Source organism: Podarcis cretensis (genome assembly GCF_951804945.1).
Source record: "Podarcis cretensis genome assembly, chromosome: 4".
In the NCBI taxonomy this organism is placed as follows: Eukaryota; Metazoa; Chordata; class Lepidosauria; order Squamata; family Lacertidae; genus Podarcis; species Podarcis cretensis.
This window is the reverse complement of record NC_137173.1, coordinates 3,803,793-3,828,769: the sequence shown is the minus strand read 5'-3', so window position 1 is coordinate 3,828,769 and position 24,977 is coordinate 3,803,793. Positions and strand designations below refer to the sequence as shown.

Sequence of the window (24,977 nt, the reverse complement as noted above, 5' to 3'; positions counted from 1 at the left end):
AGCAGCTTGGAGATGTCAAATCCTATTTGGGCGTGCAGATCACAAAAGCAAGTGATGGAAGCTTCTTGCTTTGCCAGAAAGGTAAGATTGAACAGTTGCTTGAGAAGTTCAGGATGTCTGAGTGTTCAGGTGCCAGATCACCCATGGAGGCTGGTTTTGTAAAGGAGTGTCAGCAAGTAGAACGTGTGGTGTTCGAAAACACTGAGCTCTTTCAGTCAGCTCTGGGTAGTCTGTTGTATCTGTCACAGTGGAGCAGACCAGATATAGCGTTTGCTGTCAATCTGCTCAGTAGAGAGGCCTCAAGTCCTAGTGTGCAGGCCTGGAATGGTATAAAGCAGGTGCTGCGTTACCTGCAAGATACCAAAGACTTTTGTCTTAAGTTGTCAGCTCAAGGAGATGTCAAGCTGACTGCTTGGGTGGACTCGGATTGGGCTAACCTTGAGGATCGCAAATCAGTGTCAGGTCTAGTGGTGAAGTTTGGGGACTCAGTAATTGGGTGGAGGTCCCGGAAGCAAAGTCTCATAGCGCTTTCATCTACTGAAGCTGAGTTCAGTGCGCTATCAGATGCTTGCAGAGAGTTGGAGTTCTATGTGTGTTTGGTCGAGGAAATCTGTGGAGAAAATTGTCTGCCCGTTGTGGTGCATGAAGACAATCAACCGTGTCTAAAACTGGCTGAGACAGGGCAGTTCAAGGCGAGGACCAAACATTTGGACATACGTTTTCAAAATGTGTGTCAGAGCGTTCGTGAGGGGCTAGTTGCTCTGAAATACTGTCCCTCAACCAAGAACCTCGCTGATGGTTTCACAAAACCATTAACCTTCCAGAAGCACGAGGAGTTCTGTGAGGGTTTGTGTATGGGGAAAGCATTGTTGGCTATTGTCCCCAGATGCAGGACAAGAGGGGGTGTGGAGTTTGGAACAGACAGGGTTAAAACTCAGTGGTGCCCTGCATCTGGGAGGGGCCGGAAGCAGGGCCTTACATCACAGGCTTTGTCTGTGAGAGTTACTTTCAGTTCTACCGAGAGACGCTGAGAGACACAGCTCAACGGAGCTGTCTGTGTGCTTTTGGAAAGCACGGAGGAATGCCTTTGGAATGGCGGAGGTTTCCGATGGAGAGACTGATTTATGGCTTGTAAATAAACTCTTCTAAAGATAAGAACCGATCTGTCTTTTGGACTTGATTTATCCCTTTCTCACATGGACTCAGGACCGCTGCATTACTCTGCTATCCTACCAGGTCAGAGCTTCCTAGCAGAGAAGGCTCAGAGGAAGCGTGACTGGACGGTGAATTTATATTCAATATCCGCCAAAAAAATTACTAAGCTGGAGTTCCCACGAGTGAAAGGAAAATATGAAGAAGAGTTGCGGAAGGGACATGGAGGGGACTTGAGGGCCTCGGATTTAAGGATACCAGGTTAATGCGCTAGATTAATGGGACAAAAAGGACTGACAAAATCCAGGACCAGGAGGAAGGGACGCTGGATGAAGATTGGATTGTTTTACTTTTTTTCCTTTTATCATTAGGACTGTTTTTAAATAATTGTTGAATGTTAGAAAAATGTTGAAATGGAACTACTTGGTTCTAGTAAAAATGTTTAAAAAATTAGGTTAATGATATGGTTATGAGAAGATGGTTAAAATAAGATTTAAGATTTAAGTTCCAAGGTCTGCTATATGACAAGATGAAAACAGATTAAGATAATGTTAGGACAAAATATTATGAACTATGGAAAGTATTTGCTGTGATAATTATTAACTAGGATACAAGAAAGGGGAGGAGGAGGAGGTCAAGGAAAGAAGGTAATGAAAGTTAAAAATTTGAGAATGATGGATGTATTTTTTTTCTTTTTATTTTTTCTTTTCGTTTTGTCCTCTTTTTGTCGTTTTTTCTTTTTTGTAACTTTGAAAAAATCTTTAATAAATATTATTATAAAAAAGGAGAAAAGCTGCAGTTTGAACCTTCCTGCAGGAAAAACACCCACAAGCTTTGCTGTTTGTTGTTTTATAATAAAACCTTTATTTAATTTGGTTTTACACCAGTCTTGTGGTGTCATAGTTTCTGTCATCTGCCACCAGTGGAAAATCCCCCTCTAACGGGTTATGGGCCCAGTCCTGAGTGGGCAGAGACAGAACATGAAAATAACCCAGAGACTAGAAGCAACTCAGCGTTTCTCAAGCAGCTGGCTGTGTGGAGGCGCCAGCAGAGAGTGTCTGTTTGAGACCAGGAGCCAAACAATTCTTCAAGCCACGTGTGAGTAAAGACTGAGTGGAAAGCTGAAAGCTTGGTGGAGCCATGGCTGGACTTGGACTTGGAGCTGGAGCTCAAGGGGAGCTTCATATTTTCCAGTAGAGAAACTGGGAGAGTCCAATTATATGTCATGGAGTTTACAGATGCAGGCATTTTTAAAGAAACAACAATGTTGGACTGTTATTGTTAACCCTCCTGTAAAAGATGAGGATGAAGAAGTAGATGAAGCAGACCAAAGACTGGAGGACAAAGCATATGCCAATCTAATTTTGAGTTTAGAGAAGTCTCAGTTATCTCATGTGTGAGACCTTGAAACAGCAAGTGAGATCTGGAAAGTACTGAAAGCAATACACATTAGAGACACTGCTGGCAGCAAAATTACTCTGAGAGCTCTGTACCGAGCCAGACTAAGTGAGGGTGAATGTGTTTCAAAACACCTTCAAAGAATGCATGATTTATTTTCACAGTTAAATGAACTTGGGGAACATTTTTCTGAGCGGAGAAAGGTTTATATTGTACTGTATTCACTTCCTGAGTCATGGGATAATTTAGTGATGACGCTGGAGGCAATTCCAGAAAGCCAATTACCGATGCATTTCTTAACTGGGTGTTTGCTTGATGAGGAGGAAAGACGCCATGAGAGGAAGGTGACAATCCCTCACCGTAACTCCGGAAATGGGAGGCAGTCCAGTAAAAGATTGATGAGGGGCGGCAACATGAGGTTGTAGACCAGAGAGGAAGCAGCTTTCACAGTCAGAAAATGCTATTGTTGTGGGTCAACCAAGCATTTAGCACGACAGTGTACTGTGTCTGGGGGAGAAAACACAAGAAAAGGGTGGCCTGCATTTGCTGGGAAGCAAGGAGACAGGAAGAGTCGAGTCCAGTATGTTTCTGCAGCAGTTCGAGGCACCAGTCACGACGTTGGACAGGACTGGATTTTAGACTCAGCAGTGACAAACATTTTTTGTTAAGTCTGCACAAGCCCTTGTAGAAAAGCAACCTTGTAAATCTGTAAATGTAGTACTAGCTGACGGAACAGTGCATGAGTCAGTTGGAAAGGGTAGTGTGAATATTAACTGTTTAAGTACCAAATTTACCAATGTTTTATGTGTACCAGGTTTAGAAATTAATTTGCTTTCAGTTACAAGTCTTGTTAAGCAGGGGTTTATGGTAACCTTCTCTGGGTCAGGATGTAAAATAGAGAAAGCTGGAAAAGTGGTTACACTAAAAAATGGTTTATTTTGAAAGACCAGCTAGTAAGTGAGTCTGGGGCATGTGTTAAAGCCTGTAATAGAGCCTTGCATGATGAGTGCCAGCATCTGTGGCATCGTCGTTTGGGGCATGCCAATTTCCGCAGTATTGCAAAAATGCCAGAATTAAGTAAGGGAATTAAAATGAAAAAATGTTCAGTTTTTCTGGACTGCAATACTTGCAAGGAGTCTAAAAGTAAGCAGGGATCTTATCGTGAAAGTAATAGAATTAGCAAGAAGCCATTTGTGTTAGTACATTCAGACCTTTGTGGGCCATTTGCAGAATCTGAAGGAGGAGCAAAGTTTTTTCTGGTTCTTGTGGATGATTATAGCCAGCATACTTGGGTATACTTGTTAAAACACAAAAGTGAAACTGGTCAACTGATTAAAAATTGGGTCAACTATATAGAAAGGCAGTTTCCCTACAAAGTTACCCAATTCCAGAGTGACCGTGGAGGCGAGTTCATGTCTGAAGCTCTCCAGGTATGGTTGAAAAAACGTGGTATTAGTCACCGTAAATCGTGTCCTTTTTCGCCTTAAGAAAATTCAGTTGCAGAACGCAAGATAAGGTCTTTGCAAACAATGCTAGATTCTCTGCTAAGTGATTCTGGCTTATCCAGGAAGTTTTGGGGGGAAGCAATTCTCTGTGCTAATTACCTACAGAACAGATTGTTTCATTCTACCATAAACAATACCCCTCATTTTTTGCTTTATGGGAAAAAAACCTTTTTTTGGATCATGTTAAAACTTTTGGTTGTTGGGCTTGGGTTCACATCCCAAAAGGACAGAGAAGGAAAGGCGATCCCAAGGCAAAGAAACTTAGGTTTGTTGGCTATCAAAGTTGGTCAAAAGGGTATCGTTCTGCATGAGGGCGTGGCAGAGTTGTGATATCAAGACATGCAGAGTTTTGTGAGCAAGATGGTTGGGCTCGTTTACATGGAAATTCAGAAGTTGTTTTGTCTTCAGATACAGATAAATTTGTGAAATCTGAGGAAGAAAAGTCACAAATTAGAGAAAGTTCTGAAAGTGATCGTGATGAGGAATCAGAGGATGAGGGTCCCAGTACACAATCTCCTAAAGCTGAACCAATTTCTCCTGAGGAAGATGAATCAGAAGGGGAAGATAGTTCAGAGGGGGAGAGTGCTCAAGTTAGAAGATCACAAAGAAGCAATAAGTGGGTACCTCCAGAAAGGTTTACTATACAAGAAGTTAAAACTGTTGATGTGAAGAAAGAGCCTCGTGATTATGAGGTTTTAAAGTTACCACACCAAGAAACAGTAAGGTGGAAAAATGCAATGAGAGCAGAAATGAAATCTTTAGTGAAACATAATGTGTTTACTATTGAGCCATTGCCAGAAGGAAAAAAGGCAGTGGACTGTAGATGGGTGTATAAAATAAAACATTTAGCAGATGGTAGTGTTAAGTACAAAGCTAGGCTGGTAGCACGAGGTTTTACGCAAAGAAAAGGTGAAAGTTTTGATGAAACCTTTCTCCTACTGCAAAGAGTGAAAGTGTACGTTTACTGCTAGCTATTGCAGCACAACGTGGGTTTAAGGTAAACCATTTTGATATTGAAACAACTTACCTTAATGCAACTCTGCACGAAGAAATTTTTATGAATCAAGCACCAGGATCAAACAATCAGCTAAAATTGGAAAGAGTGTCGTGATAATGCTTTGAAAAATCTTGGCTTTAAAAGAAGCTTAGCTGATAATTGCTTGTACACTAAAGGAAAGGGTGATAAACAAGAATTATGTTTATCTTATGTTGATGAATTGCTTTATTCTAGAAAAAATCAAAAGCAAGTGAAAAAATTTGCAGAACAACTAAGAAAGGAATTTAAAGTAAGAGATTTGGGGCCAGTAAAAAAAAGTATCTACCGGTAGGTCTAGAAATTAAAGGAACAAACGATGGAAGTTTTTTGTCGAGTCAAAAAGATAAAATAATGGAATTACTTGAAAGAAACAATATGCAAAACAGCAAGAGAGTAAAAACCCCAATGGAAATAGTTTTTTTCAAGATATATATAATATATATTATATATTATATTATATATATATATATATAATTCCAAAATGGCGTCAGTGGTAGCGTTGACTTAAGCTCCGCATCAGTTGATGCTGTTTTTCTTTTATTTTTATCACTTTTTATTAGCTTTTATCAGCCTCAGTATTTTATCTTTGTTATTTGGCAGCTATTAATTTACAATGCTTGAGCCAAGGGCATGAGTTAAAAGCTTTAGAGAAAGTCTGGAAAGTTCCGGAGAAAGCCTTAATTAGCTCCGGCTCTGCAGGAGTGGAGATTAGACGCCTATCGTGGGTAGACGCCGAGCTTCCTTGATTTACAACATAAATTAGCAGCGGCTCTATCTCTGGGAAATGCCTAGGATAAAGAAACGACCGGCCTCATCTCCACAAGTGAGCCCACAGAAGAGAAAGCAGAGCAAAATGGACGATTTTGTAAGAGCACAGAATTCAGAACTCACTGCACCAAACAGAACTCATTCCCAGGTAGGTGGGGATGCTTTAATGGGTGGAGATCACCCAGGGGAGAATGCTGAGATGAGCGCTCATGAACTACCATCTGAGGGGGCACCGCTCTATGCAGAAATACTCGCGGACCACTGTCTGCTGACTGCAAGAACAGTGGAGGAAATTAACATCAAATTAGAAAAGGTAACGTCTCTCCTGACGGAGTTGGTCTCCTGGCAGCCAAAAATACCTCACTCAGTGCTAAAGAGACCGACCACAGCATTGCCCTCCCTCTAGACCATCGCCTACAGGGGTGTAACCGGTCAGGACTTGATAACCGAGAGACTAGAAAGACTAAAAACAACAAAAGCGAAAGTAGGGACCTGATCCTACAAAGTACTCAAGTAGCTCTCGATATATATCCTTTTAATAGTATGCTGCCTTACTGGAAATCAATTGACAGTGTGAAGAGAAACTTTAAGCTTTTACTAAATATCCATTGCAACACTCTGATCACGATAAACTTGCTCTGCACGGACCCCCAGCACACTAGACTCATGCTGACATTTTCTGACTCAGCTACCCCTAAAATGCTACTGAAATATAGGGCCATTTTACAGGACTATAATATTGTTTTAAGGCGTGTTTTTAAAGACCCAGAACGAAAACAACTACTGCCAAACTTGTCGTATAGCCGGACCGACCCCAAGCAATCAACGCCCCCTCTGCCGAAGGGCTTTCGCCATAGGGCCATGATTCATTCGGGAGGGCTGTCAAAGAGGAATATGTGCGGTGAACCCAGCTGCAACACTCCCTTGGAGAGGAAAACATCAAAGCAAAAAGGCCAAACACACAAAGAATGCCAGCCCAATCTAGATAATTCAAAGTTAGGACACTCCATTATGCCTTTGGCAGATCCAGAATTTCACCACTCTCTACTCCAGCTGGAATGTGATCAGCCAATGCCAAGTGACGACCCAGAGACAGATTTAATTGTCTTTGACGAAGATCCCCTGATGGTCCCAGCAATTCAGAAAACACCGTCGATGCTGGGAAATGGGGAAAATGCTGTAAATCAACCCCGAGAACAACACCGTGCATATACTAAGAACGGCTGCATCATTTCCGAACCAGTGGGAGAGCTGATAACAATTTCCCCATCACAATGAAGCCAAGCCAGTTATGGAACAAGCAGCCTTAACTTCATCTCATGGAACATAGCGGGTTGGGCCAACAAACTAGGGGATGAGCCATTTCGTGAATATATAACGGGGTTTGACATAATAGTGCTGCAGGAAACTTGGGCAACTGACAACATAGTTTTCATTGTTTTTTTTAATGAATATTTATTAGCATTTATTAACATAGTTTTCGACGGTTACAACGTCTATGAAATCACGGCCTCTAAACCGCTTGGAAGGGGACGACCGAGGGGGGGCCTAGTAACTCTGGTTTTCACTCAATTGGCGTCACAAGTTACTGAGTGCTCAGTTTTCGAGCAGTTGGCACTGGGGATCACTTTGCATCTGGAATCCACGAGTATCATTCTTGTTTCAGCTTATATCCCACCATATACAGTGCAAACACAGATCGAGAGCACGTGGCGTAAATTCCATAGTTTCCTTTATTCCCTACAAATTAGGCACCCTGGATCGCCTTTTTACCTAATGGGAGTTATGAATGCCAGAATAGGCTCAAATGATGATAGCCTGGAAATAAAATTCCCAATATTAAGAGATCTAAAGGAAAATAACGCCCTCTTTCTAAACCCACCCCCACGTAGACATTCGAAAGATTGCCAAATCAACTATGCCCGATTCTGCCTGGCTTTTTTTACAAATAAGTCTTGACCTCATCATTGCTAATGGGGCATTCCCCGGGGTCAGAGAAGGCGAGTACACATTCATAAATACAAATGGAGCCAGCACAGTAGGCTACTGCCTCACAAACAGAGAGGCCTTCGAATCAATTAAAAAATTCACCATAGATAATAGGACTGAAAGCGATCACCTACCTCTAATCATCTCCACTACTGGCCAAAATTCAATTCAGCGCTCTAGATAGAACATGAGGTCATAGATAAAGCAAATTATCCAGCATTGCGTAGGAAAAAATGGACACCTGAGATAGCAATTGCAGTTGAGAATAGATTGAATTAACAAACTGCAATTAAGTTAAGATCAATTATAATAAACAATCTATCAATAGACTCCTCCCTGACGGCTTACGAAAATCTCACTGAGTCCTTGCAGGATGTGGTTTTGGTTAACATAAACTCAGCCGGCAAGCCACGCACTGCAAAAGGGCACGGTTGGTTTGACCAAGAGTGCCGCACAAAGAAGGAAGCCTTAAGGAACGCTTATTTGGCCTATAGAAACGCTGGATTAAACTACTTACCTCCATCTTATTTTAAAATCAAAAAAGAGTATAAAGCCCTTTTGGCCTCAAAAAAAAAGACAGTCCGAACAAAATTCCTGGTCCCTGCTATTGAATGCCTCACTAAACAATGAAACTAAACTCTTCTGGCTACTGGTCTCCGACTCAATGAAAAATAGTTCCTCAGCCCCCAGCTGTGTCATTCCAGCTCAGGTTTGGGAGAATCACTTCAGAAATATATTTATGGAAAATCCAAACCTCCCTTCCAGCTTACAGGAGGATGACAGGGCAGAATTGTCACTGCTCCCTAATTGGAGGCCGGTTACTGTGGAGGAAGTCCATACATTAATTGGGAATCTGAAGCATGGAAAGGCTCTGGGGAAAGACTTTATCCCAGCAGAGTTGATTACATCAAACCAGCACTGGTGGGCTCCGCTTCTGGCAGCACTCTTTACGGTAGTAAATAACTCGGGTAAGGTACCATATAGCTGGAAACATGCTATAGTAGTTCCAATCTTTAAGAGAGGCCACCCAAATGTACCTTCCAATTATAGGCCAATTAGCCTGCTCTCAATAATTGGGAAGCTGTATGCCCGTTTCCTCAGTAGCAAACTGACAACTTTTCTAAATGAACATAATATACTATCTGAAGCCCAGGCAGCTTTTCGTGAGAACCATTCAACATCAGACCACTGTCTAATGCTGTCCTTCCTAGCTGAGAAGTATACCAGGCCTCTACAGGGTAAACTCTTTGTGGCCTTTATGGATCTGAAATCTGAAATCAGCATTTGACTCCATCCCCAGATCCCAGCTATGGTCCAAAATAAGTCTAATTTTGCAGGACAAACGACTTCTCTTTCTCATAAAAGCCCTGTACAATGGAACCAAACTGCAGGTCCGATACGGTCAACAGGGACAGCTATCGAACAGCATCGAGATGACTAGGGGGGTGAGACAGGGTTGTATTTTGGCCCCCACATTGTTTTGTCTATTCTTAAATGACCTAGAAGAGAACTTAATGGACCCAGATGGACACATTCCCAAAATAGGAATGAGAAGGACCCCTCTGTTGTTATATGCTGATGGCGCGGCCATCATCTCACGTTCCAGACCGGGTTTGAATTATCTGCTGAGGAAATTTTCTGATTACTGTTCTGGAAATGGTTTATCCATTAATTATGAAAAATCTAAAATTTTAGTCTTCGAAAGAAGATTCTCCCAGTCTAAATGGGTGCTGGATGGCCATAAACTTGAACAGGTAAAATACTTCAATTACCTAGGGCTCACATTCCATGCAGGGCAGCAGCTGAAGAAGGAGCAAAAAGGGATTTCTTGTGTGTGTGTTTCTTGTGGCTGATTAGCTGCTCTCCCTGTGCAAAGGTCAGAGGGGGCAGGGTGTGAGGCAGGTGATTAGCTGTGGGAGGAGCTTATCAGAGCTTGCAGGGCAGCGGTTTGATCCATCTTTTAGATTTAGGGGAGCTAGTCTCAAACGTTTGTTGGGGGAGACCTAGATTTGGGGGGGGGGAGTTATTTGTCCTGTCTTCACGCTTTTTATGATGGAGGACCGCTGCAGCCACCCCCAACGACACGTTCTCAAGATGGAGGGTGAGGGAACAGCTGCAGTCGCCTGGGGTTCCTGCGCAATGTTTGCCATCTTGCCAAAGGTTGCAGGCAGCTTTACCTGCAGCAATTGCATGTTGATTGCGCTCTTAGAAGACAAAGTCCAGCAACTGGAGGAACGTGTAGCTACGCTCCAAAGAATTAGAGAGCTGGAGCTCTTCTTGGAAGCAACAGAGCACACCGTCTCCACCAAGGAGGAGACAGGGGACTCCCCTGAGAAGGAGGCTAGTTCACCAACACAGGAGCCAGATATATGGAGAAACGTGACTCAAAGAAGTAGGAGGCCCAGGGTTTGCTCTGATTGTTTAGAAATACACAATCGCTTTGAGGTCCTCTCCCCTAGCATGGAAGACGACGAGCAGACTCCATTTGAGGATCTCTCCCTCGTTACAGTCGATCAGGTATATGAAGACGAGCAGCAAAGTCAGTCCTCAGGAAATGTGCAGGCGACCTTGGAACGGACAGATCACGGAAGAACCCCAACCAAACCTAAGAGGAGGCATGTAGTGGTGATAGGGGATTCCCTACTGAGGGGAACAGAAGCAATGATCTGTGGGCCTGACAAGATGTCTCGGGAAGTGTGCTGTCTCCCCGGGGCTAAGATCCAAGATGTAACTGAACGACTGCAAGGAATCATAAAACCCACTGACAAATACCCCTTCCTCTTGGTTCATGTGGGAACCAATGACACTGCAAGCAATAGCCTCCAAAGATCAAAAGAGACTACGAGGCTCTGGGCAGGAAATTGAAGCAATTAAATGCTCAAATTGTCATCTCATCTGTCCTCCCAGTTGAACGACGTGGCCCAGGGAGAGAGGGAAAAATAGTGGAAGTGAACAGCTGGCTTCACAAATGGTGTAAACAGGAACAGTTTGGATTCTTAGATCATGGACTGCAGTTTCTTGAAGATGGACTTCTGGCAAGCGATGGGCTGCACCTCACAACGGTTGGGAGGAATGTTTTTGCCAAAAATCTCAGAAACCTCATCAGGAGGGCTTTAAACTGACTAATGTGGGGGAGGGAGACAGTGCTCCTGAAGGTAGGAGTCTATCAATTGATGAAGATGATCATCCAAATGTCATAGACCGAATGGAGCAAACAGCACGCAGACCTAGTGGTGGGAGGAAAAAATCCTTAAATAAGAGACACGGGGGAATGATTAATAGACTTCAATGTCTGTACACTAATGCGCAAAGCATGGGAAATAAACAAGATGAGCTTGAGCTCTTGGTACAGTAAACTAAATATGACTTAATAGGCATCACTGAAACCTGGTGGGATAAGTCCCACGATTGGAATGTAATAATGGAGGGATAAAATCTATTTCAGAGAAACAGACCAGACAAGAAAGGAGGAGGAGTGGCGTTATATGTCAGGGATGTGTATACCTGTGAAGAGATCCAAGATTTAGAACCTCAAAGCCAAAGTGAGAGCATTTGGGTCAAAATTAAGGGAGAGATGAATAACAGTGACCTCATTGTGGGAGTTTACTATAGATCCCCAAGCCAAACGGAGGACATAGATGATGCCTTCCTGGAACAGATGGCCAAGCATGCAAAAGGAAGGGAGGTAGTAGTAATGGGGGCCTTCAATTACCCGGATATTTGCTGGATGTCAAACTCAGCCAAGAGCATAAGGTCAAACAGATTCCTCACTGGCCTTGCAGACAACTTCATTGTCCAGAAAGTGGGAGAAGCAACAAGAGGAACAGCCATTTTAGATCTGGTCCTAACCAATGTTGATGACCTGGTTAGTGGGGTAGAAGAGGAAGGATCATTAGGCGCGAGTGATCATGCTCTTCTGAAGTTTACTATACAGCGGAAAGGAGCAGCCAAGCATACTAGGACTCAATTTCTTGACTTTAAGAAAGCCGACTTCATAACACTTAGGGAAGTGCTGGGTGAGATCCCATGGACAGTAATACTAAAAGGAAAGGGAGTTCATGATGGCTGGGAGTTTGTTAAGAGGGAGATAGTAAAAGCACAACTTCAGGCAATACCAATGAGACGGAAACATGGAAGGTGCCTAAAGAAGCCAGGGTGGCTATCTAAAGAACTTTTAACTGAGTTAAGATTAAAAAAGGATGTGTACAAAAAATGGAAAAGGGGGGAAACCACCAAAGAGGAATTCAAACAAATAGCCCGCACGTGTAGACACAAAGTCAGAAAAGCTAAAGCACAGAATGAACTCAGGCTTGCTAGAGAGGTTAAAAGCAACAAAAAAGGCTTTTATGGGTATGTTTGTAGCAAAAGGAAAAACAAAGAAACAGTGGGGTCACTCAGAGGAGAAGATGGTGAAATGCAAACAGGGGACACAGAAAGGGCTGAACTCCTCAATGCCTTCTTTGCCTCAGTCTTCTCCGATAAAGAAAACAATGCCCGACCTGAAGAATTTGGAGCAAATGATTCAGCAGAGGAAACACAGCCCAGAATAACTAAGGAGATAATACAAGAATACTTGGCTAGTTTAGATGTATTCAAGTCTCCAGGGCCAGATGAACTGCATCCAAGAGTATTAAAAGAACTGGCAGATGTGATCTCAGAACCACTGGCAGTCATCTTTGAGAATTCCTGGAGAACAGGCAAAGTCCCGGCAGACTGGAGGAGGGCAAATGTTGTCCCTATCTTCAAAAAGGGGAAAAGAGAGGAGCCAAATAATTACCGCCCAGTCAGTCTGACATCAATACCAGGGAAGATTCTGGAGCAGATCATTAAGCAAATAGTCTGTGAGCACCTAGAAAGGAATGCTGTGATCACCAATAGTCAGCATGGATTTCTGAAAAATAAGTCGTGTCAGACTAACCTGATCTCGTTTTTTGACAGAATTACAAGCCTGGTAGATGAAGGGAATGCAGTGGATGTAGCCTACCTTGATTTCAGCAAGGCATTTGACAAGGTGCCCCATGATATTCTTGTAAAGAAGCTGGTAAAATGCGGTCTTGACTATGCTACCACTCAGTGGATTTGTAACTGGCTGACTGACCGAACCCAAAGGGTGCTCATCAATGGTTCCTCTTCATCCTGGAGAAGAGTGACTAGTGGGGTGCCACAGGGTTCTGTCTTGGGCCCGGTCTTATTCAACATCTTTATCAACGACTTGGATGATGGACTCAAGGGCATCCTGATCAAATTTTGCAGATGACACCAAACTGGGAGGGGTGGCTAACACCCCAGAGGACAGGATCACACTTCAAAATGACCTTGACAGATTAGAGAACTGGGCCAAAACAAACAAGATGAACTTTAACAGGGAGAAATGTAAAGTATTGCACTTGGGCAAAAAAAATGAGAGGCACAAATACAAGATGGGTAACACCTGGCTTGAGAGCAGTACATGTGAAAAGGATCTAGGAGTCTTGGTTGACCACAAACTTGACATGAGCCAACAGTGTGACGCGGCAGCTAAAAAAAGCCAATGCAATTCTGGGCTGCATCAATAGGAGTATAGCACCTAGATCAAGGGAAGTAATAGTGCCACTGTATTCTGCTCTGGTCAGACCTCACCTGGAGTACTGTGTCCAGTTCTGGGCACCACAGTTCAAGAAGGACACTGACAAACTGGAACGTGTCCAGAGGAGGGCAACCAAAATGGTCAAAGGCCTGGAAACGATGCCTTATGAGGAACGACTAAGGGAGCTGGGCCTGTTTAGCCTGGAGAAGAGGAGGTTAAGGGGTGATATGATAGCCATGTTCAAATATATAAAAGGATGTCACATAGAGGAGGGAGAAAGGTTGTTTTCTGCTGCTCCAGAGAAGTGGACACGGAGCAATGGATCCAAACTACAAGAAAGAAGATTCCACCTAAACATTAGGAAGAACTTCCTGACAGTAAGAGCTGTTTGACAGTGGAATTTGCTGCCAAGGAGTGTGGTGGAGTCTCCTTCTTTGGAGGTCTTTAAGCAGAGGCTTGACAACCATGTCAGGAGTGCTCTGATGGTGTTTCCTGCTTGGCAGGGGGTTGGACTCGATGGCCCTTGTGGTCTCTTCCAACTCTATGATTCTATGATCATACAGGATCTTGGAAGCACCATTGGCAAACCCCCCTTCAAAAGGCGGAGATTACAAAGCTAGCCATACATAGATTCTTCTTCACAAAGGGCGGCAAATATGTTCCAGCAGCCTTAAGGGTTTTCAACGCAAAGCCTGTTTCCCAACTCCTGTATGCAGCAAATGTCTGGCATAATGGGGACCTGCCAAAGCTAGATGGCTTTCAGGCAAAATTTATACGATCTCTCCTGCAGGTACGTAACTGCGTCCCCAATTTCTGTTAGAAGCTGGTGAATGCCCAATTTCAAGTAAAGCGTGGTGGTCTGCCCTAAAACATTGGCTCAGGATTTCAGTGTTTGATCTAGGGAAGGGTCTGTACCATCACCTGACCCATGAGGAATTTGTCAGCAAATGGCAGAAAACCATAGCTAAAAAAGCCACCTCTATTGGTCTGTCTCCCCCCCCCCCTCCACTGTATTACCTGGGTTATGAAGGCGCCCAAAAGGTTTTAAAGCAAAGATTATGGGACAATGCACACAGTGACTTGCCATCTCGATCACACGCAGTCTGTAGTCCGCTGGCAGCAGGAGTTCAATATGGGTATGTCTTTAAGTTAACATCTTACATCAAAAACCTGACAGTACCTAACTATCGAAGGCTTTTCACCAAAGCCAGACTAAATGTCTTCCCCTCTGCAGTGCTGGATGGTAGGTTGAGAGGAGTTCCCTACCAGGACAGACTTTGCTCGTGTGCTCAAGACATCGATTCCATAAATCATATTTTGTTGCATTGTGCAAAATATGAGCAGGCCAGGGCTGAACTGATACTACCCTTGCTGGTACCCTTCCCGGGAAAATCAGAGGCTCACTATGTCAGGTTCCTACTGGAAGACCGGACAAAAACTAGAACGTTAGCAGTGGCAAAGTTTTTATCGGTGGTTGCAAGAAGAAGAGAAGAAGAGTTTGGATTTGATATCCCGCCTTTCACTCCCTTTAAGGAGTCTCAAAGCAGCTAACATTCTCCTTTCCCTTCCTCCCCCACAACAAACACTCTGTGAGGTGAGTGGGGCTGAGAGACTTCGGAGAAGCATGACTAGCCCAAGGTCACCCAGCAGCTGCATGTGGAGGAGCGGAGACGCAAACCCGGTTCACTAGATTACGAGTCTACCTCTCTTAACCACTACACCACACTGGCTCTCAAATGAGTCCTATATTCTAAACAAAATTCTTGATTAACCCGGAGGTAGGTTGTATGAACTGTGTGTTGATTTGTAATGATCTGTTGGGTCTCTGGACCGTAATAAAAATTGTTGTTGTTGTTGTTGTTGTTATATATATTTATATATTTTTATTTTTATTTATTATTTCAACAGGATTCAGCTCTATGTTGTGTTGCTGCTGTGTGCAAAAGGTGCATTCAAGATAATGATATTTCACTGCTGGAATGGCCTGGGAATAGCCCAAACTTTAACCCAATCGGAAATCTATGGAGCCGACTAAAGAAACTTGTTAGTCAGAAGCAACCCAGCAATAAAGCCCAATTAACAGAGGCAATAATTTAATCTTGGTTTCACTTTATTACAGCTGCAGAACTAAAAACTTGGTTCACTTCATGGGAAGGCATTGTAAGGCCGTAATTACAGCTAAAGGTTACCAATGGTTACCAAAGGTTTCACGCTTTTTCTTTATGACTGCTGTTCTAATAAATACTCCTTCATAAAATTCATTGCATTACATTCTACATTAAATTATCTTTCCATTGCTATATAATTTTATGGTATTACTCCACACAAAAGTGGTGTTATGAGCCATCAAACCTCAGAAATACACTTTTCACAAAAGGTTTCCATATTTTGGCCACTAGGAGAAGTTGTTCATTTTAAAGTTAATGTTCTTTTTATATGGGATCAGATTATTATTATTATTTATGTTTCATTTTTACATGTGTGTTGGAAGCCGCCCAGAGTGGCTGGGGGAATGCAGCCAGATGGGCAGGGTATAAATAAAAATTATTATTATTACTACAGTGGTACCTTGATATAAGAAACGTCCTGTTCTGGAAAAGATTAAGTTTGTAAACCGAGGTACCACTGTATCATCATCATCATCGTCATCATCATCACCACTGCTACTTCTACCTGAAATTCAATAAGTCTAGCTCTTCTTCTCTGGGATGAATTTTGTTTGGCCCAGTCATGGTATCCCCTCCATCTCCAATGTCAGTCGTCTCTTTGGGTCAACCCAAGACTGACAGGAGCAAAAACAAAAACAGAAAACCTGAAGCTACTATCTTTCCTAACAATTCTGAAGCTGACATTTAAGATGGCCTGGGCAGTTGAGAGCAGCCCAATCGTGGTAGAAAAAGGTTAAGTTACTGTTTATTGTGGGGGTGTTAAGTTCCCAGGTGTTATAGGGGGCGCTGTTGAATTCTGTGAAAATATATGAGGTTGGTCTATAGACATATTTTTTGAATTTCCAGGCAGATATGACAATCCCACAGGGAGCCTTACCAAGAGAGGCCACGATCCCACAATTCTCCTCCATGACGTCCTTATGCAGAGCTCTCTGGTCAGGATCCAGCAACGCCCACTCCTCGTCCGTGAAACGAACAGTGACATCTTCAAAGCACACTGGACCCTGAAAGAAAAAGGGAAATGTCCTCCTCTGAGACAGCAGAAATATGATCTGCTCCAGAATGCTCTGTTGCTTCCAGTTTGCCTGATGGAAGGATCCAATTACTCCTCTCCTCTTGAGCTGCTTCTTGGAAGCTTCCCTCCCAATGCCGTAAAGCCAAATTCAAGGGGTCCATAGGAGCATGGAGAGGGGGAGGATTGGGGGGCAGGCCCCATTTTTCATCCGATGGGGCTGGTTAGGTGAATCCAGGCCACTATTTGTTCTCATTTGTCCACTGCTTAGAAAACAATTTCAGCATTCAATGATCAATCTACAATTAAAATAAGCCTATTTTGGTCTCCTGGCTCTGAGAGACAAGCAGGGAGGGTGGCTTCTGGCAAAAGGAGAGGGAGCCACCGGTGGCTCCTCCTTCTCCTGACTCACCTCTGCCTCTCAACCTTCCTCTCCCACTTGCCTCCTTCCTCTTCTGCCTCTGATTCTGCACTGCATTCTGCCACAGAGTCTCCCAGCTCACTAAGCCCATTCAGCTTCTCCCTCTTGCCCCTCTGACCGCCCATCCTTCCTCCACATCCACTCCTTCGGCTCTGAGCCGTCTTCCCTTCCTGGTTCCCCAGCTGCATCCTCCCACCATTCCTCTGTGCCCAACCAGTCCATGACATTGCTCCATCCCTCGGCCTCTGTCCCCACAAGGCAGCTTCCCCTGACCTGATCTGGTTCCACAGCCGCTGCTTCCCTTCTGCCCCCATGAAAAGGCGGATCAGGAGGTCTTGCCGGCATCCTTCTGCCATCTGCAAGAGAAAAAAGGTAAGCAGGACGCCAGGAGCGCCTGCTTCTCTCACAGGTGAAACAGGGCATCTCTAACTACAGATGGGCCTTTGAGAAAGACTTACCTGCTGAGAGCATTTGGATGTTTGTGCCCATTTCATATGTTTGTTGTGCAGAAATACATCTCCCCTCTTCTGGACCCTTGTTCCCAACTGTGTCCCCCCAAAACAGGATGAAATGAACCCTCAGATGTGTTGGAAAACCAACAGAATGAGACCAAACAGAGAAAACTCACCTTCCTCCTTACCCAGTGGCCTCTCTCTGGTGTTCAACGGAGGCCTCTCTGCCTCACAGGAATCCAGGTCCATTTCTGCAAAGAGATCCTTTCCCTGAAAAAGAAACAAGGATTCAAAACAGAGAATGGGGAGAAATACTAGAAAGAGAATGACAAAGACTTAAAGGGTGTGAGATCTCATTCCATGGATACTTTCCCAGAAAATAGATGGGCCATCAGCAGACCATTATGGGGTGTTTTCTGTCCTGTTTGGAGCCCCTTGGGAGTATCCAGAGGAAAGTCTCTCTCACCTGCTTTCTCTCCTCTGCCTGACTCAGGAGGAAACCTTCGGCCAGGGCCACCGCCTGCGAACTGGTCTCCACTCCACAGTCCCTCACCCAGCTCTCCATCTCCAGTGGAAGGACAGCCAGGAACTGCTCCAAGATCACCAGGTCCAGCATCTCAGCTTTCGTGTGCCTTTCTGGCTTCAGCCACTGATGGTCAAGGTGGTAGAGTCGGCTGCAAACCTCTCGGGGTCCTTTGGCCTCCTGGCAGCAGAACTGCCTCAACTGCTGGCTCTGCACCTCTGAGCGGAGGGTGTCCACCTCACCATGGATCTTCTGCACTGGGTTTTCCCAGAACCCCCCACTGTTCCCAGTTTGGTTGGCATGGCCTCTTCGTGTTCCAGGGCCAGCTGAGTCTTGCTCATCCATCTGTGCTCTTAGGAAGCCTCTGAGAGATCGGAAGGAACCCTTTGGTCTTCTGCCAAGTTCTGTCCGTCTAAATGAGAAGCTCTAGCAAATCCTACAAAGCAAATACATTGTTCTGTTATAGAATCTGTAGGACAGGGGGGGAAATGGTTCCCTGAGCAAGCATGACTGCACCACATCCCAGACCATGAGCTATCTTTTTGAAAGAGAAGAAACAAGTCTCTAGCCTTCTAGCAATGCAAAATGTGGAGGCAACTGAAGGGATTTCTGAGAGATGAATCAACCTGGTTTCTCCATCCTTCCAGTCAATTGAAGACGTCGGAACCTACTGACAAAGGAGTCATTTCTATCTTGTGAAAAATGGATGCTGGGTTCTAGTGGGGGTCCTCAGGAGTTGCCCCCCACACCTACACCCACTCCGCTGCTTCTGTCTCCTTTTCTTGCACTTGGACTCTCTGCCACTCTCAGGACAGACCTCTGGGGTGGGGTCCCTTTTTCTTTGCTCTGAGGGCCAGGTATGTATCTGGCCAACCCCCTGAGGGCCAAGTGGGCAGGGCCAAAGACATCTCCCTTGAAATTTAGGAGGGTAATTTTTTATTCTTATATTATTATTATTATTATTATTATTATTATTAACAACGCACACACAGCCATTGATGCCAAGGTCCCTGGAGGCTCAGTGAGTAGGTGTGCCGATTTCCAGGTGGTTTTCCAGCAACAATCCCTTTGGGGCAGAGAGGCTGTGGTCCTGGGATGCCCTGCTCTGGGTGCGAGGGGCTGGCTGCAGTGGCCTCCGTGGGGAGCTGCCCTTGGAGACGACTGGGAAACTGGTCCCCAATGCAGCAGCCAGACTCTGGGCTGGGATCCCTCTCTTTATTTATTCCTGGCCTTTCTTTCCCACCTTCCCTTCCTTCCTCCCCATGGTGTTTTTTTCTTTCTGGGGGGCTAGTCCACCTCCTCGTCCAGCTTTGGAAAACCATTTGCCCATGTTTCCTCCCTTGTGCAATGAGGCTGAGCGACGTCACACAGAGTTAAAGTCCCAGGGACTCCTTTGTTTAAAGAAGGGAGATTTCGTGGGAGTCAGGGATCCTCTGATCTGCAGGAAGGAGAGCGTTGCAGACCTGGCCCCTCCCTGGCAGGACCCTCTCCTCCTCCCTGACTTGGGTCCCCCCCCCCCGCAGGAGCAGATCTGGCCCCCCAGGCCCCCTCCCCTGCTGCAGCCCTGGGACCCCAACCAGATCCCAGAGAGAGAGATAGGAGACTCACCAGATCCCAGGAGGGGAGAGCGAGGCAGCCCTTGCAGGAGAAACCCCAAAGCAGGAAAGGACTGGGGGGGGGGGCTTGGAGCTGGAGGACCTGGCCCCCCCTTGCTTCCTGTCCTCTCTAGGAAGGGAGCTCAGTTCCCTTTAACCCTTGCCAAGCCGAGTCCCTCCAGCTCAGCCCTCCCTCGCTTGGCAGATCCTCAGATTCTTATTATTTTTTATGGATTTTGAGGGGCAGCTGCCCCCCCCGGCTCCGCCCATGCCCAGATATCCTTTTGGGGGTGAAGCTCTTGGCTGGACTCTGAGCATCTCCCTCCCTTGGCCAGAAACCAGAGGAAGAGCCTGCAGGGAAAAGGGCTTTGCAGGAGGCAAGGAAGCTCCTCCTGGAATTCAGGAGTGGAGAGAGAGGAGGGGATCCCAGGGTCATCTAGTCCAACCCAAAGCAAGAGGGGGCTGGGTCTAGTTCCCTAAACGGGCAGCCCTGTTTAATAGCTTATTGTATTTTAGTGTTTGATTGGAGGCCGCCCAGAGTGGCTGGGGAAGCCCAGCCAGATGGGCGGGATATAAATAAATTATTATTATTATTATTATTATTATTATTTAAATCGACCAGAAAGAGGCAGGTGGAATCTCCATGGTTGCTAATAGCATAGCGTTGAAAGGCTAGGCAAATATGGGGAGCCCTAGAGCATCTGCTTGGCATGCAGCATGACCCAGGGTCAACCCCTGACTTCTCCTGCAAGGGCTGGACAAAATCCCTGCCTGGAACTCTGGGGAGAAGCTGCCAGTTAACAATGGGTTCCCCCATCTCAGAGCAAGTAGCTCTCCCTCATGGATTCAGTCCTTTCATCACTTCCATCTCCCCAAGAGGCTCCCAAGGCTACCCATCCTCTGTAGTTGATAACAGACCTAACTGAAAAGAACTGCTTCCTCTTCTGGTGACACCAGAGAATTCTAGAAGACATTCACCCTTTCCATAGCATTATGGATGCACGATTCCCACAGACAAGTTTCTTGGCAAGACAAGGGCCTTCGCTGGCCACAGAGTGTCCTCCTCAGCATCCCCAACGAAGGAGCTGGGTTGCAAGAGCTGCAGCTAATGGGGGGGTGTCCTCCCCCCCTCCCATCTCACCTGGCTGCTAGGTAGGAAAGCAAGACCCAGAGAGAGTTGTGGGAAACCCCGAAACCAGCTTGCTCTGTGCCGGAGCCAAAGCTGTGACTAATGTAGAAGCAATCTGTTTGGGTGTTGATGCTGTGAGCCCCTCCGTCCTACACTCCGGTTGTGTATGTGAGTAATTAAAACTATATCATAAAGACGCCCCAGTCTCCACTGACCCTCGTTCCAAGGAAACTGAATCTGGAGAAGTGTCTGGGACCCCTGGAATCTCACTGCTCAGAGACTGGGGTAGTTTGCAAATACAAACACACACACACACACACACAATTTGTGCCTGTGCTCCTAATAGATAACTAAGTGTGAAGAGCATGTCATGTGCTTCAGCAACAGCCCTCCTGTAAATAAGGAAATGCAACCCCCATTGCTGGTTGACTAAAAAAGCAACAAGGGAATCTGCTCTGGTGTCCCATGAGGTCTGTACGGCCCTTAAGTAAGAGGAGCCACTTTTAATAACTGAATTAAGGAAATTTTAACATAATCAAGAATTCAAATTACATTGTACAATTTCAATTAACACCGCCCCCCCTCCCCCGCGACTTCCCCCAACTTCCCTTCCTGGTTTATAACACCTCTGTTTCTTTTGCTTATAATTTTGTATTCCTTACATTTTAAAATGAAGGTAATAACATTTGTCTCTTCCTTCTCATTTTTACCTCATAATTGTATTTTCTATTTGTATTTGTCCTCTGTAAGTGTATCACTCAAATCCTGCCAGTGAGTTCATTTCTACGCATTGTTTCTATATATACATCTTAAAAGCTTCCCAATCTTTTTAAAAGTCAGTTTTGCCCTTATCTTTAAGTCTCTCAGTTATTCCACCAACTTTTCTTGCCAGTGTTCTTTTGCTGGTATTTCATCGCCTTTCCATCTTTGAGCTAGTTAAATTCTGGCCACTGTTGTCACATACATGAATGGATTATTCTTAATTTTTGGTAAATCTTGCCCTAAAACATCTAATAAAAATGCTTCTGGTCTTTTAACAAAGGTTAACTTAAACATTTTTTTTTTCATTTCATTATAGATCATCTCCCAATAGGTGGAGCCAGGTGGGCCCAGGTCCAGGTGAGGGGGGGGGTTGCCATGGTGACAAGGACCACAGACTTGCAGGCGGCCATTTTGGGTTAGTAGTGAGGCGAGTGGAGAAGAGAGCAGTTGGTGGCAGTTGACGGAGGACAAGGCGAGGCTATCAGTGGATTCTTATTTTCTCAGTTTCTTATTTCATTTATTACTTGTTTTTCTCTTCTTGACGATGTGCCACAGGCTTTCTTCATCCAGCAATGGTGACTATTGGAGGAAACAAGAGTAGGGAGAGCATAGCTGTCAACTTTTCCCTTATAGGGTTTTTATGAAAACCTATGAGATGGCAGTGACGGCCACTAAGAAGTCCTACTTCTCGGCCTCCATTGCCTCCGCTAGCTCTCGCCCGGCACAATTATTTAGTATAATTCGGTCTTTAACGTCCCTCGAAGGACAGCCAAATTTAAATAACAATTTGACACACAGCTGTGAGGCATTTGCGAGCTTTTTTGCGGAGAAGGTCCTGTTGCTCCGCCATGACCTCCCTGCCAATTTGGATACAATAAAGGAACTGGAGGCCCCTTGATTGTCCTCGGGTCCAGTATTGCTCCAGTATCCCCAGCCGATGTGGACAGACTCCTCCAAGCTGGAAAGCCCACCACTTGTCCTCTTGACCCGTGCCCGTCTTGGCTGATTAGAGCGTGTCCAGACGAGGTGCGGGCCCCCCTGGGGGATATCATCAATTTGTCCCTTGGCACCGGGATATTCCCAGGGGAACTGAAGGAGGCAGTGGTGCGTCCACTCTTAAAGAAAACATCATTAGATCCCTTAGATCTATCCAATTAGCGCCCGGTTTCGAATCTTCCATTCTTGGGTAAGGTGATTGAGAGAGTGGTTGCTGAACAGCTTGGTAGGTTTCTGGATGAAACACAGGTTTGTTAATTTGTTAAAATATGTTGAATTACAACATTATATTCATTTCTGTTGCTTAGAATATGTACAACGGATGAAGCCCATGAGAGCGAAACAAGGCATTATTCCGGAAATCCTTGCATGGCTGTCAACCTTCCCTTTTTTTGCGGGAAATTCCCTTATTCCAGCGCCGTTTCCCGCTGCTATCCCGGATTGTTAGATATCTTGTAGACTGTCTCCAGGACAGGTGAGGCTTCTGATCCCTTATTTTCAAATCTGAAAGTTGACAGCTATGAATCCTTGTCAATGCTGTGGAACTTGTAGTAGGCTCCAATTTGGACCTTATGAACATATGTGGAACAGAAACTAGCAGACGTTTGGTCTTTATGAATGAACTGATTTATTGGGTACTTCCATCTATATTATTGCACTTTATGTGTTGTTTATGTGCAAGATAAACCTTTGATATTGTGATAAGAATATATAGAAGAGTATTGTTTATGTGAATGCACAGCCGGTTACCTCTTGTGTGTTTGTCCATTCCAGGAACAGCATTCCTGACCCAGATGTTCACAGGAAGGCCCTAAGATGATTCCCCTTTCAAACAGGATACGTGAACCTGGGCCAGTAGGGTCCTCCTCACCGGCAGACGGACAACCCCTTCCCTAAAGCCCCGTCCTCCCCCACTTCCCCCTGGTGGTCCCTCCCCAGAATGGCCTCTGCTGTCTGGTGCTTGGACACCTGAAGGGCGTGGAGGCCTCTCAGGGCAGCTGACTGGCAGCTCTCTATCACCTGGAGCAAGAAATCTTGTTCTGGCTCCAGCAAAAGTCAGGCTGTCAGTTCCTCACAACTGAGAGTCCTGGCAGCGGGGAGCAGGTCTTTGGGATCCTCTCCCTCATAGCTGTCAACTTTTCCCTTTTCTTGCAAGGAATCCTGTTCGGAATAAGGGAATTTCCCTTTTAAATAATAGTAATAATAAAAAAATTTATTTATATCCCGCCCTCCCCAGCCGAAGCCGGGCTCAGGGCGGCTAACAACACTAAAACAGTGCAACATTATAAAAATTAATTAAAATCAAAATTGATAGCAACCATAAACTAAAGTTTTGTAAAGATTGCCAAAGGAGGGAGTCAGGCTGCGCCCTGACCAGAGGCTTGGTGGAACAGCTCTGTCTTGCAGGCCCTGCGGAAAGATGTCAAGTCCTGCAGGGCCCTTGTCTCTTGTGACAGAGCATTCCACCAGGTTGGAGCCGCAGCCGAAAAAGCCCTGGCTCTAGTTGAGGCCAGCCTAACCTCTCTGTGGCCTGGGACCTTCAAGATGTTTTTATTTGAAGACCGTAAGTTCCTCTGTGGGGCATATCAGGAGAGGCGGTCCCGTAGGTACGAGGGTCCTAGGCCGTATAGGGCTTTGAAGGTTAAAACCAGCACCTTAAACCTGATCCTGTACTCCACCGGGAGCCAGTGCAGCTGGTATAGCACCGGATGAATGTGATCTCGCAGCGAAGACCCCGTAAGGAGTCTCGCTGCGGCATTCTGCACCCGCTGGAGTTTCTGGGTCAGTCTCAAGGGCAGCCCCACGTAGAGCGAGTTACAATAATCCAGTCTGGAGGTGACCGTCGCATGGATCACAGTGGCTAGGTCAGGGCGAGAGAGGTAAGGAGCCAACTGCTTAGCTTGGTGATGAAAAAATGCCACCTTTGTTATAGCTGCAATCTGCGCCTCCATGGAGAGGGAGGTATCGAAGATTACACCCAAACTCTTAACGGACGGTGCTGGCACTAATTGCACCCCCGCAAGAGATGGGAGTTGCCCCCTCAATCCCATATCATCCAGTCCCAGCCAGAGGACCTCTGTCTTTGAAGGATTTAACTTCAACCGGCTCCCATGTAACCATCCAGCCACAGCTTCCAAACATCTGGTCAGTGTGTCTGGGGCTGAGTCAGGATGGCCATCCATCAACAGATAGAGTTGGGTGTCATCAGCATACTGATGGCAGCCCAGCCCAAAACTCCGGACAAGCTGGGCGAGGGGGCGCATAAAGATGTTAAAAAGCATTGGGGAGAGTATCGCACCCTGGGGCACTCCACACACCAAGGAGTGGCAAGATGACAATTCCCCCCCAAGCGCCACCCTCTGTCCCCGACCAGAGAGAAACGAGCGCAGCCATTGAAGGACTGTGCCCTGAATCCCCACGTCGGCAAGGCGGTGGTCCAGGAGTTTGTGATCGACCATGTCGAAGGCTGCTGACAGGTCTAGAAGAATCAGCAGCCCCGACCCG

General features: G+C 45.4%; 2 protein-coding genes across 2 annotated transcripts in view; both read right to left on the bottom strand.

Moving 5' to 3' along the window:
• The window catches only part of LOC307214751 (uncharacterized protein), a 73,273-nt gene extending 53,682 nt beyond the window's left edge, over nucleotides 1-19,591 (bottom strand). Inside the window, exons 1-2 of the mRNA XM_079973724.1 lie at nucleotides 19,568-19,591; nucleotides 17,934-18,426 (exon numbers count right to left, since the gene is read on the bottom strand). Of these exons, the coding sequence (XP_079829850.1) occupies nucleotides 17,934-18,335 (402 nt within the window). The 5' untranslated portion in view covers nucleotides 18,336-18,426; nucleotides 19,568-19,591. The remainder of the gene's footprint in view (nucleotides 1-17,933; nucleotides 18,427-19,567) is intronic.
• Nucleotides 1-19,618, bottom strand: part of LOC307214833 (uncharacterized protein) — a 67,947-nt gene extending 48,329 nt beyond the window's left edge. Inside the window, exon 1 of the mRNA XM_079973879.1 lies at nucleotides 19,599-19,618. The gene's annotated coding sequence lies outside the window, so the exon portion shown is untranslated. The remainder of the gene's footprint in view (nucleotides 1-19,598) is intronic.
• Nucleotides 19,619-24,977: the final 5,359 nt, after the last annotated feature.